Consider the following 13,951-nt stretch of genomic DNA (forward strand, 5'->3'; position numbering starts at 1 on the left):
ACAATTTTACCCCTATAAAATGATCACATGCAAGACACGTGATGAATTCCAACAAAAACTAGTCGAAAATTTAGGTAAGGATCAAATTTGACCAATGTGAATTTGTAAGGAATTTAAAATTGAGCAAATTATCCGGTTGGCCATTAAACTTTTGCGATCGTCAAGTTTTGGTCACTCAACTTTTAAAGGTTTGATTTTTGGCCACTAAATTGTATAAAGGTAAGATGCGATGCCATTCTGTTACATTTAACCGTTAAGTTCTTTGATATGTCCGTTAGTGCAATTTCCAAGACAAAAGGTAGGGTCTTTTAAGGAAATTCAAAAGATTTGAGAAATGGGAAAGTTGATTTGCTACCCGACGGCGTCGTCACCGGTGATCCCATGGAGAGACCCAACTTCAACTCCAACGGTGGATCTCTTTTATCGAAGTTCTTGCAAAATAAGTCTTTTTCTCTTCTCGGTCCCGATCGAAGAAGTATTTACTAATCTATTTGTGGGTCCTAATCTCTGTCAGATCAAACAAAGACTTTAATCTTGGTTGCTAAAAGCCATAAAAGTGTTGCTTTACGCCAACAAGGGAAAACAAAAGACCTGCTATGGAGAGACCCAACTTCAACTCCAACGGTGGATCTCGTTGACCAGTCAGCGGCCAGTGCCGCCAACAACAATGACGTCGTGGGATGACGTTTCAGGATTAGAGGAGTAGCAGAAAAGGCACCTGACGAGGCTGCAGGCAAAAGGGGTTTTGTGGAAGCATCTAGAGGATCAAAACACGTTGGTCGTCTTCAGGTTAAGTCACGGCGGAGAGGTGGAAGCCGACGAAAATTGTCTGTTTACAGCGTCGAGGAAGGCCATGGGGTCAGTTTTAACGATGAAGGAGTTGAGGCGGAGGACGATGAGGAGATTCTTGGAGGATCTTGGATCCGCGAGTAATGAGGTCAGGAAAATGATTGAATCGGCAATTAAGCATATGTACTCGCCGGATCTGAAGTCGGGTTGGGGGATCCATGTGGTTCAGGATCCATTGAATGCTATTTTAAACTTCCAAAAGAGACCCTGTCTTTTATCTTGGAAATCGCGCTAACGGACAGATTAAAGAATTTAACGGCTAAATGTAACAAAATGGCCTCGCGTTTTACCTTTTTACAGTTTAGCGGCCAAAATCAGACCTTTAAAAGTTGAGTGACCAAAACTCGACGATCGTAAAAGTTTAATGGCCAATCGGATAATTTGCTCTTTAAAATTACACTTTTAAAAGTAAGAGATAAAAAAAATTATTTTATAAAATTTGAGGGATGTTTTGAACGATTTTTTCTTTTTTATTTATTAGATTATATGATAAAATAAATGGTGAGAGTGCAAAAAATAAATGAATGAAATGCGATTAACATTTTTCAAAAAGGGAAAATCGTTCAAAACGTCCCTCACATTTTGTAAAATAACTTTTTTCGTCCCTCACTTTTAAAAATATAATTTTACGTCCCTTACAAATTCACATTGGTCAAATTTGGTTCTTACTTAAGTTTCCGACTAGTTTTTGGTCGAAATTCACCACGTGCCTTGCACGTGATCATTTTTAAGGGCAAAATTGTCAAATCAAATTTTATATAATTCGATTCATAATCCCTCACATTTCATAAAATAAATTTTTTTGTCCCTTACATTTTGCTCTCCTTCTTAAGGATCTCAAAATCCTCAACACAGAGCTTGGCCGATTAGCAATGTCTTCTGGTCTCATCACTCACTTACTTCAAGTGGCAATTACATCAGTCAACACAATATGGTTTTCCAATCTTAAAAATAAGCAGGACTACAATCAAACTCTAGATTCATTCCTTTGCATGGCTCTTGTCATCTTGATTATCTTTATCATCCGGCCAGCCCTTCTGTGGGTAGTCCAACAGACACCTAAAGGCAGGCCTGTAAATGATTTGTACATCTTCTTCGTTATCCTTCTTTGCTTTGTCTCTGGTGTTTTCTCTTATTATCTGGATGTAGGAGTGCTGTTTGGGCCCTTCATTGTTGGATTGGCTATACCTGAGGGGCCGCCTTTAGGATCTGCTTTGGTCGACAAGCTTGATACCTTTTCTTCAGGTGTGCTTTTGCCTACATTCATCACTCTGGTAACCCTGAGAACAAGTCTATCTGCACTGGCAATAAACAAATCCAGTATCATGGTGTCCATCGTACTCATGGTCGTCCCTTTCGCATCAAAGATTATAGTATGCTCCCTGGTTGCAAGATATTGCAAAATGCCCTTGAATGATTCAATAGCACTCGGTCTAATCATGAGCATAAAAGGGGTTGTGGATTTGGCTACGTACAGCTTCATAAGGGACCAAGGGGTAAGTTGGTTCCTTTTCTTCTTTATCAAATGAACAGGCAGGGTGTAGGATATCAGAATAGGAGACTTAGAAAGGTAATGTTGGCTTCAAATCCAGCATCCAATCCTGTTTTTGATAGTACCTCGTAAGGGACTTGTGTTGCACACCTGTCACAACACAAACAAAAGTATGACAGATGTTACAACGCCACAAATTAACACTTGAAATTTAGAAAAACAAGTTATCAGAAGGCAGCTTGAAAGTACAAATATCAAATCTAATTCCACCTTGTGCTTGTAACGATTACAGTCACTGATGATTTTTCCTGTATAAATTATGTCATGCAGATTATCGATCAAACGACCTTTGCTTTGTTGGTTATTTCAACAGCAGCCATAGCCATGTTTGTTCCTTCTATGGTACAATTGCTTTATGATCCTAGCAGAAAATATGCAAGCTACCAGAAAAGGAACATCATGCACTCAAGACATGGAGGTAAGCTACCAATACTTGCATGCATTCACTCATCAGACAACATTGTGGCTACCATAAAGCTACTTGATGCCTCTACTCCCACGGTAGAAAACCCCATTGTGGTCCATGCCCTTCACTTAATTGAGCTACGTGGTCGAGCCTCGCCAATCTTCATATCCCACCAAGTTCACAAGAGAACAGATATTTCTTACTCTGAAAATGTTATACATGCTTTTAAGCAATTTGAGAGAAACAACTGGGGATCCGTGGCTGTCCAAGCCTTCACGGCAATCTCTCCACGCAACCTAATGCACGAGGATATATGCACGCTTGCCCTTGATGTCCTTGCTTCCCTGATTATAGTCCCTTTCCACCGAAAATGGGGCATTGATGGATCAGTTGAATCTGAAGATCAATGTTTAAGGATGGTAAATCGCAATGTTCTCGACAGGGCTCCTTGCTCAGTAGGAATTCTCGTTGACAGAGGACATCTTGGACGTTCTGGCTCAATGACATTATCCGTGAAAGCACACTTTGTCGCTGTGATCTTTCTTGGAGGAAAGGATGATCAGGAAGCACTGACACTGGCAAAGCGTATGACCAGGAATGAGAATGTTAACCTCACCGTCATGAGATACATCTCTAAGGGTCGTGACGGTTCCGACATGGAGGATGACATGAATGACATGAAGGTGCTGTATGATTTTAAGCAAAACAGAGTTGGTCAAGGCAATGTTACTTACATTGAAAAGGTAGTAAATGATTGCCCTGAATTGGTACAGCTAGTCCGATCCATGGCTGATCAATATGATCTTATTCTAGTAGGAAGAAGGTATAATAAAGAGTCTACATTGACAAGAGGACTTGAGGAATGGAGTGAAGTTCCAGAGATAGGAGTCATTGGTGACTTGCTAGCTTCAAGTGATGTCAGACGCAGGGCTTCTGTTCTTGTTGTGCAACAGCAATTGACAACATATTAGAGCAGATGTTTCTGATTTCTTCGCTTTATGTTTCTGGGATAATTGTTTCTTGTTTTTCCTGTGAGGTGAAATAATGGGGGGGTTGAGATGGGAAGGTGATAGTATCATACAGAGATAAATTTGTGAATGTTTCTAAAAATTTAATTGAGCATGAATTTACCTTAATAATATATACACCTGATCATCAGTGTATATAAAATTTATTCATTTTAATATCATACAAAGATAAATTTGTGAATGTTTCTGAAAAGTTTATTAAACATGAATTTTAATAGATTTTTGAGATTTTCTGATTCTTTCCTATGTCTCGCATAAGATTACCAAAGATATCATGCATTTGCGATTAGATTATTCATTATTGCCTTCAAACAATATCCTCTGTCAGCACCAATTTGTTTGAATTCATTGTACAATTTCTCTTTTTTGTTATTTCGTTCTCAATTTCCATTTCTTTTTCTTCTTTACTATTGATGCTACTATTTTTTTTTTCCAATGCAACTATATGTTTTTTGCACTTTTACTCTCCTTTGAATACGTGAATGAATTCCTTTATTTGCTTAATTTAATTTCCCTAGCATTAGTGTAACATAATATGTATTTGATTGTTTTTCTATGGAATTTGATTGATTATGAGCTCTTTGTATGTTGATGCATGATATTAAAATAATTAAAATGTTCACAGCTGTCGAGCACTGTGAACCAAATTTGTTTCTCTATCAAAAAAAACTAATATTGCACAACTACCGAATTTTTTTTTTTTTTTTCTGAAAGAACTACCGAACATTGAAAACCAAAACTGCATTTCTCTCATCTTTCTAAGAAGTTACTGTTTACACATTAGAGAAGTCAATATTTTAATTGACTATGATATGGCGGTAGCATATCATTTGACATTATTATTTATAGTCTTAGGTTCCGTTTGATAAAACTGAATCTGAATTCTGAAGTCTAAATTCTGAAATCTGAATACTGAAATAATTAATTTGCTGAATTTTAAGTACTGAAAAGAAATATATGAATGTCTGAATTTTAATACTAAATTTATTTATACTGTTTGATAAATATTTATAACTGAATGCTTAATAAGTTTAATTTGACAATTTTACCCTTATATCTTTTCATTCAAAAAAGAAATAGAACCTATAATTTGATTAGCTTAAAATTGTTAGGTATAAAAATGACAATATTTATTTTTAAATCAAATTAATATAAAAGATGAAATATATTATATGAGGAGTATGGAGAAAATGTGAAAGTCATTAAAAATGGGTAAAAGAGAAACAGAAAACCGTTAGATAGAGAATATCAGGTTATTTAATTAGATAAGAATTTTGACCATAATTAACAAACAAGGGTAGATTTGGTAGATAAGATAAGGTAGTTGAAGTAATTCTATTAATTCTTATCAGAATTAAGCATTCAGTTAGAATTTTTGTACTGAAAAAAATACACACAAGTTCAGCACTGCTTAACAAATTCAGCAGATGGATTTTCATTTATCAAACACTCAAAATATCTGAATGTCTGAAAATGTTCAATTTCAGCACTTTTTTATGTTATCAAACAGATTGCGTCATTCATGCCATAATAAAACTTATAAATTCCATATGATATCAACAGTTCTTAAACTAGCACATATCTTTCATCATCACTTAAAGTTTTTGTCACAATTCTAAACATGGTTGGCTAACATGCAAAGAACTCAAGAGGCAAAAAAATAAATAAATAAACAAACAAACAAAGAGGATGTGAAATTGCTAAACCAGATAAGATAATGATGAAGATGAACAAGAAACCTACGCTATTTATAAGGAACAACATACAAGCTCTGTACATATTCGAATGCCAGCGCAACAACCTCTACACATAATTAAACACCCTCTGCTTCATTTCTTCATCTTCTATTCATTGAAATAGAAAATTAAAATCGGCACAAAATCGAGAATGATGTCTTCAAACTCGCTTAAAATTTCTAAACTCGCTTTCTAATGCCTTGGTGAATTCAATTGGCATGCCCGTGAATTCAAACACGAGCGCATAATTAAACACCCTCTGCTTCATTTCTTCATCTTTCATTCATTGAAATAGAAAATTACTAGCACAATCTTTCATCATCACTTAGTAGTACTCAGTGTAAAGTGATCAAAAGGTAAATTTGTCAATTATATTTGATTTTGACTTTTTCATATTGATTATTAATTTTAATAAAAAAAAACTAGCAGTGGTATTTTAACTCAAATAATGAGGGGATTATAAATAAGTTTTTAAACTATAGGAAGTTATACGATAAAACACCAAACCACAAGAGAATAAATGGTACTTTACTCAATATATTAATGTTTTGACTAAACATGTAGAGCACATCATGACGGAGCAACTTTCCACATTTCACTGGTTCCACGAAAATGTTATATCTAGAGTTATAGAGATCATAGACAATGAGTTTTACGTGGAAAATTATATTAGCACTCCTTAAAAAATTTCTAACACTCCATCCTCCCTTTAAAAACATAAAGGGAGGATGGAGTGCTAGAGACTTTTTAAAGAGTGTTAATAATATCTTCCATTTTATACTAAAAAAAAACTATTCAAAGATGGCTATAATCTTTATAAATGTATCAAATAAAAAGTTCTGATTAGATTATGCTCAAAAAATTCAGTAAACTCGAGTATTAAAAATATTTTAGCCAACTTTAGGGCTTCTAAAATCTCGAATAAACATCAATTCAATCAGTTATTTATATGACAAAGAAAAGGCCTTGTTGTCTAGTTTCAAACTAAGCAAAATCGGATTTTTCTACATGTTGTTCTTCTGATATCTGCGCAAGTAGCCTGCAAGCTTATATCTCACAAGTTTTGAAAATCTTAGCCCTTAGGTTCATGAATTTCTAGGCTTGCAAACTTACCCGAATTCACACCAAATATGCTCTATATCATGTAAGTTCAATGGTTAGCATAAAGCCCTCAATTTTCACCAACTTATGAAGAGTACAAACAACAGTTTCCTTGCCAAATAATTTTGAGCCATGAACATGACAAGAACATCAATCAAAACCAATGAAGTCACTGCAAAAAAAAAAATTTTTGTTTTGAACTACGAATAGTGCAGACATAATCCAAGGGTATTCGTATACTTTAAGCTGGGGAAAAGAGACATTGTTTCAAATATAACTTAGGATCTTACTTGATTATGGACCAAGGTGCTGCAATGGTGAGTCCCTCTTTTTGCCTCGAGTATATGATGTTTTCCTACTAATTTTTTATTATTTTTTTCTAACAAGAAATGAGTGAAATTTAAAAAGCAAAAAAAGGGCAGGAGGATTAGAACCAAGATCTCTTATTCCTGGACCTCAACCTAACTTACTTATTGAAATATATAGTTACAAAAAGAGGATAAGCACTTCAATAAGTATAATAGTTGCTTCAATAAGAACTTATTGAGATAGCATTACCCAGGAGGACAAGAGTAATAGTTGCCTTTTTTTTTATTATTTTTGCTGCAAAAGTCTGAGTATTACAATACGCCTCCATTGCCACTATCTCATGCCTACAGATTCCTCAATCTTTCACCAAGCCTCAATTCAAATTCGGCCTAGTTTAGTCTCATCTAAATTGCACGAGATTTGTTTCCTTGATTGCAACAAAATCCTGACAAATGTCTTTGTTTCTCTTAGGCTGCTTTAATAGGCTGGCAAACTGCCTAATCTTGCCTTGCTAGTCAGATATATAAGCTACTACTTGGTTGTGTTAGTTTGCAAGGAAAAGTGTGAGAAAATGAAGAAAAGTTAGTTATTTTTTCTTTCATGCATGTTTGGTTGGCAGAATTTTATTTTATTTTTTTGCATTTTCTGCACTTTCTTGCATTTTGTGTCCTGCAGAATGTGTAAGATTTTGAAGAAAAAGATTGATTACTCACAAAAGTTTTAATAACTACTATTAATTGTCATTAACTTCCTACATTCTTTAAATATTTTCCTTAGTAACCAAATGTATATGGAACACTCATTTTCATTTTCCTTTACCTCAATTTCTTTCACTTCACTTTCCCAAACAACTTTCCTTCTATTCAATCGGAGTAAGCTTCTTGAATATATATAAGGATGAGTACTCTTTCTTTATTCATCCAGAATCCTTGTAATTTATAGGATATATTAGTTGAAATAATTGTTTTTTTTTGTCAACTTTCTTGCAAATCTTGTGGTTTACCAGACTAATAAATTGATGTATTTATGATTATGCATGGATATATAAGTATGTTTTAAATAAAATGAACAGTACCTTCTTGAACCAAAAACATAAATATGATAAAGTACAGTGTGGTTTTAATTAATTTTTTGTTATGACTATTTTGTTTCAAAAAATGTACATTGGTTGACTAATTAAGGGTCATGAACATTTTCTTTTTTTCCCTCTAAACTCTCACTTTATTATTAACTTTCATGGATATCAAACATTAAACTAAGAACAGTAATTTTTTGGTCAAATTAGACAGAATTTATCTTGTTCGTTATAATGTGAAAGAGAAATGAATCTGTATGATTAGTTGATATGAATATAGTATCAGTAAGTATCCAAAAAAAAGTACCAGTAATTTTAAAACTTTAGAGTGCCCGAAATGCAGGCGTCAATTAGAGGCATTGAAAAGGGATAATTTCGGAGACCTAACTTGAGATTTCTCATAATGTCACTCAACTCTTCTAAAATTTTAAAATTACACTTACTTCCCTTTCAACTTAACAAGACCAAATGCCCCTATCAAAGGTCACAAAATGACAATATTATCCTTGCACTTTTAATAGCTATTTAACCAAGCCAAAACAAAAAAAGACTTTTTAAACCAAAAATTGTAGATTAAAAATAACTAAGTTGTTATCTAATACTGATCTATATTTCTTTGTATCGAGGTGGTGGTGAGACAGCAAAGGACGTGAATAAATTAAATCTAGTTAAAGTCAATTGCTTCGAAAGATTTTAGCAAGTAATTAACATCTTGAAAAGTTTTGTTGAACATATATAAAGAAGTCAAGGAATTTTTTTAGGAAATATCTTTTAATACATTATGTAATTTTAATTATATTGAAAATTCAAATAATCTCTTCATACGTGTGATTTTTAATTTAAATCCTACTTTATTGGAAAAATTTTTATAAATAAGTTAGAATTAGAAAATTAATCAAAAAATGATCTAATGATCCATTATATCTAGGAATATCCTATGTTTTTTCTTTTTTTTTTGTTAAAAAATCATTTGTTACCCTAGGTAATAGTTGTTGTATATTTGCAAAATTACTCGTTATTGCATTTATAATGGCTTATATTTCATCTTTTTAATTTTTAATCTTATTTTATTTTTAATTGTTATTTTTTCAACTTCATAAGTAGGATAACATAAAGGTAGTATTGTAACAAAAAGTTTATCGCTCTTGCTTTTCCTCCAAAGGAGCTAAAATGTTACAAAAAATATCAATTCAGGGGAGGTAGGTAAGATTTTAAAATTTTGAGGGGTGCTAAGTGATATTATGGTAAATGTTAGAGGAGGCTTTTTGAAAATCTGTGTTTTAAAACTCGGACTGGACCTGCCGGTTCGATCGATTGAACCGAGAACCATCCAAGTGTTCGGTCCGAATTATGTTAAAAAACCGGGTAAGTAGAAACCCGGTCAAATCCGGTCAAAAATCAGGTTTGACCGGAAAAAAATCGGATTTTCCAATTCAATCAACCATTTAAAAAAAAATTCAAACTTTTTCAATATTATGTTTTGACCCCTAGATTGTTAAATATACCTCAAATATTTCATACTTTATAAATGTTGTCTTAAAGTTTGGTGTTATTTTTCAATTAAGTCCATAATTTTAATTCTAAACTTGTTAATGCTCATTAAATAATATAAATTGCTACTTGATTGTTCTAATTTCCTTTTATTTTCTTGTTAAATATATTTGAAACATCAAATATAAAATGAATATACCTTTATTAATATTAACATGTTATTAGGTATTTTACATATAATATTTTAATTTTTAAATAATTTTTATTTATGACATCATCCGGTTCAACCTCCATCGAACCCGATTAAATCCATTGATCCCTGATTCCTGAGCTTGACCGAGTCGATACCCGATCCGATTCTGAAAACATAGCTGAAACTATCCCATTAAAAAAGCACGTCTTCAGTGCCTCGGTTAGAACTCCGAGACGCATGCAATTTTTTAAGACAAGAGCACTGCTGTAGCCTGTAAATGGCCCCACACTAAAGGCGTTGACTGGGAGGCGCAGCAATACCACGCCTTCAAGCAACAGCTGCTAAGGTTCCGTTTGATAAAGCTGAATCTGAATTCTGAAGTCTGAATTCTGAAATCTGAATACTGAAACAATTAATTTGCTGAATTTTAAGCACTGAAAAAAATATATGAATGTCTGAATTTTAATGCTAAACCTATTTATGTTGTTTGATAAATATTTATAGCTGAATGCTTAATAAGTTTAATTTGACAATTTTGCCCTTATATCCTTTCATTCAAAAAAGAAATAGAATCTACGATTTAATTAGTTTAAAATTGTTAGGTATGAAAATGACAATATTTATTTTTAAATCAAATTAATATAAAAGATGAAATATATTATATGAGGAGTATGGAGAAGATGTGAAAGTCATTAAAAAGGGAGAAAAGAGAAACTAAAAATCGTTAGATAGAGAATATTATGTTTTTTAATTAGATAAGAATTTTGAACATAATTAACAAACAATGGTAGATAAGATAAAGTAGTTGAAGTAATTCTATTGATTCTTATCAGAATTAAGCATTCAGTTAGGATTCTTGTGCTGAAAAAAATACACACAGGTTCAGCACTGCTTAACAAGTTCAGCAAATAGATTTTCATTTATCAAACACTCAAAACATCTGAATGTCTGACAAAATTCAGATTCAGCATTTTTTTATGTTATCAAACAGACCCTAAGTCTCCGACTTAGAATTGGAGCTCAAGTCCTCAATTATAGCCCCAAATCAAATGGGGCATTTGGGTTCATTTTTTCAAACCCGAAGTCCTAATTTCTAAAACCCTAAAAATCCCTTCAATTTTTATTCGCCAAAAATAGAAGAAAAAAATGGAAAGAATATAGGAAAACCTTGCAGGGTAAGTTCCATGCTGTTGAATCCTTTTTGTATTTGGGTTCTGTTTAAATTTCATTTCATATTATTCAGTGTTAAGGCATTTTCTTTGTTTTTATTGTTTGGGATTTTTTTTAATCGTCAATTAAGAACAGCTTGTATGAGTTTTAGTTATGAGAATTTATGGTTCAAATTTCGTTGCATTTTCTACAATTCAAGGTCGATTCTTGTCAATTGTCTTAAATGCTGATGAATCGTTACTATTGAAGCCACGTGAATTACTTATCAGATTTAGCAACAAAAGAATATATATATATATATATATATATAACAAAGGTTTTGGAGAAGCTAATTTGCAGAGCATAGGCAAAAGGCCTTTTCTGAGTCTGGAAGGCCTGTTTTTTAATCTATCTGACGAACAATTTCATCGAAAGTAGTTTTTGGGTTGGGAAGATTTTTTTTTTTGGATGTTTTTTTTTCCTCAAATGTCACAGTTGTTATTTCGTTGAATGAAATATTTGAGTTGAGAAAATCAATTTGAACTTCTTCCTCTTAGTGACAGACATTTCGTCCTAAACTTGAACTCGGATTTTTTTCAGTTTTCTTGTGGTTTTTAGCTGATTGATATCCGAAATGTTTTGGGTGAAATGCAGATAGTTCTCTGGGCTGTAGGCATTCCCTACTTCTCATCCACATAAGCATGTGACTTTTTAGGCACAAATTGATTTTACTTTCAAACTTCGCACCAGCTATTACTGGAAAACTTACTTGTATAGTGAATCTGATTCTTGAGATCTTTTTTGTCTTTTGTGTCTCTCTTCACTCACTTAAGTTTTGTTCTATGGAGGTTTTCTTGAATCCCATATGGTTGAGATGTAGACCAAGGAGATGACTGAACATGTGATTTGATCGTGTTGAATGCTGTAGTTCGACTCTAAGGTTTCAGTCAGATTACTGATGAATGCAAAGATTTGAATTATGTGTCTTGTCTTGCGATTCAGGATCACTGATGATCTATAATATTCTTTCCACTTGATACTGGTTATGCATATTTCATTTGGCATACTTCTTCTTTTCATATTCTGCTTTAGGTGTGATTGCTATCAGTTTTGGTTCTCTGCATGATAGGCATATTGTCCTAAACTTGATGTTGGTTTTGTTAGTTGCCCTGTGTTTTTGGAGTCCTCCAGTAGCTGATTCCTCTGTAAATTTTTCAGGGTGACAATTCTGTTGTTCTCTTTGTTGTAGGCATAATTAATCTTGTAATCTTGAACACAAGACAGCTAAAAGAATGGGTGTAAAGGAGGACATATGATACGGCTACACTTGTTCAGTGAATGTGATTCTTGGTGGAAACCTCTTTATCGTCGCATATCTTTGACTTAGTTAAGTGAGGTTCTCTCAGAGGTTTCTTGAATTGTTTGTGGTTGAGGTGTAGAGAGGGGACATGACAACACATATTTTTTTACCCTTTCTGGTTGAATGGTCTAGTTTGATTGTTATCATACTTTATTAATTTGTTTTCTGTCAAATTGCTTGGCAATGCAAAGACATGAAAGCTGTGTCGTTTCTTGTTATTAGTTCTAATGGTGTTATTTTCTTCTTGTTTGTTATATACATGTGTTGTAATCTGGTTGATTCGTGAGTACTTCAACTTTTGCATATTACATACTGATTAATGTCTTAATATTGGTTATAATGTTCCTTTTACTTGGTACTGTTTGTGCCTGCTTTATTTGGTATTCTTCTTCCCTTTCCAATCTTCTGTTTTGGCTGTGATCGCTATCACTTGGAGGCGCCATTTGCTCTTTTTTTTTCACTTTTCTTTTGGGGTGGGGGGTGGGGGGGAGCTCGGACCTATTGATCCTCTTTTGCTGTTTGTTCTTCTATTTGGTGTACACACTTCTAGAAAGTATTCACGTAACCCTCATTTATGCTTCTGGATATGCATTACCGCATCAATGTGCTATGCCTCTATTAAGGGTTAGATTATTAATTTCTTTTATTAGTCTATGCTGCTTGACTGATACCTCTTACCATGGATCCATTGTTAGTTTTTGTTTTTGGCCTAGTATGTTGCCATGGTAGCCCTGTTGAAGCATAACTGTCTCAAATATATATAGTTTTTTTTTTTAAGCTTTAACACAATTGCAGAATGAGTTGATTTCTAAATTCTTGCTCTGTGATGATCATTAGTACTTCTATGTTATATTCTACTGTCGTTATCGTGTACATTGTTTAGCATAATGACTTACTTCTAACCTTTTCATGTCTTGGGGTTTTTGCTTGTTCTCTTCCTCACAGGAATCCAATGGCTGATCCCTTTCACTTCTAGCACTTGAAAAACTTCTGTTACTCCCCAAAACATGCAAGTTGTTCACAAACTCGGCCTGAAATCACTTATATTAACACCAATTGTTTGCAACACTACTCGTTATGTCAGCACCCAAAACTTAGTTACAGATTCACCCAGCTCTGCCAACTATGACTACCTCATCAACAAGGCAGGACGTGACCGAGACTTTGGTACTGTGCAACATCTCCTAATGAAGCGCACCAGGGATGGTTGCTTCTATACCAACAACACTTTCAAGTTCATATCCACAGACCTCTCTGTGCTTGATGACCTGTTAAAAATCCTGGCTGGTCTTAGCCATGGGTTCCCCAAGAAGAGTGCACATGACTGCCTCGTTAACCAACTCTCAAAGTTGCATCGCACAACCGAAGCACTGCACGTGGCAGAGATTATGGTACAGAACAACTATGGTGCAAATGCCTGTACATTTCATCCCATACTGAATGAACTGACCAAGAAAAAGAATATGGATGAAGCATGGCGTGTGATGCAGGTGATGAGAGAGTATGGAATTAAGCCTGATCTGACTGCTTATAATTATTTGCTGACTGCTCATTGTTATGGTGGGGATCTGACTTCTGCTGCTTACCTGCTGACAAAAATGGAGGAGGATAAAATGGGAGCAGATAGTAGAACTTATGATGCACTTGTATTGGGAGCATGTAGAGCTGGGAGAATAGATGGGGCTTTGATGGTGTTGAGGAG

General features: G+C 33.9%; 2 protein-coding genes across 2 annotated transcripts in view; both read left to right on the forward strand.

Moving 5' to 3' along the window:
* Positions 1-1,664: 1,664 nt before the first annotated feature.
* Positions 1,665-3,842, forward strand: LOC113759292 (cation/H(+) antiporter 4-like; the record flags this gene model as incomplete). The annotated part of the gene is made up of 2 exons (XM_027301860.1): positions 1,665-2,345; positions 2,672-3,842. Coding segments are annotated over 2 exons (1,788 nt in total), but the record flags the coding sequence as incomplete, so codon positions are not given.
* A 6,961-nt stretch (positions 3,843-10,803) lies between these two features.
* LOC113759293 (pentatricopeptide repeat-containing protein At3g62890-like) overlaps positions 10,804-13,951 on the forward strand; it is a 10,690-nt gene continuing 7,542 nt past the window's right edge. The window contains exons 1-3 of the mRNA XM_027301861.1: positions 10,804-10,915; positions 12,139-12,239; positions 13,195-13,951. Of these exons, the coding sequence (XP_027157662.1) occupies positions 13,257-13,951 (695 nt within the window). The 5' untranslated portion in view covers positions 10,804-10,915; positions 12,139-12,239; positions 13,195-13,256. The remainder of the gene's footprint in view (positions 10,916-12,138; positions 12,240-13,194) is intronic.

Source organism: Coffea eugenioides, chromosome 2, assembly GCF_003713205.1.
Source record: "Coffea eugenioides isolate CCC68of chromosome 2, Ceug_1.0, whole genome shotgun sequence".
NCBI classification, from domain to species: Eukaryota; Viridiplantae; Streptophyta; class Magnoliopsida; order Gentianales; family Rubiaceae; genus Coffea; species Coffea eugenioides.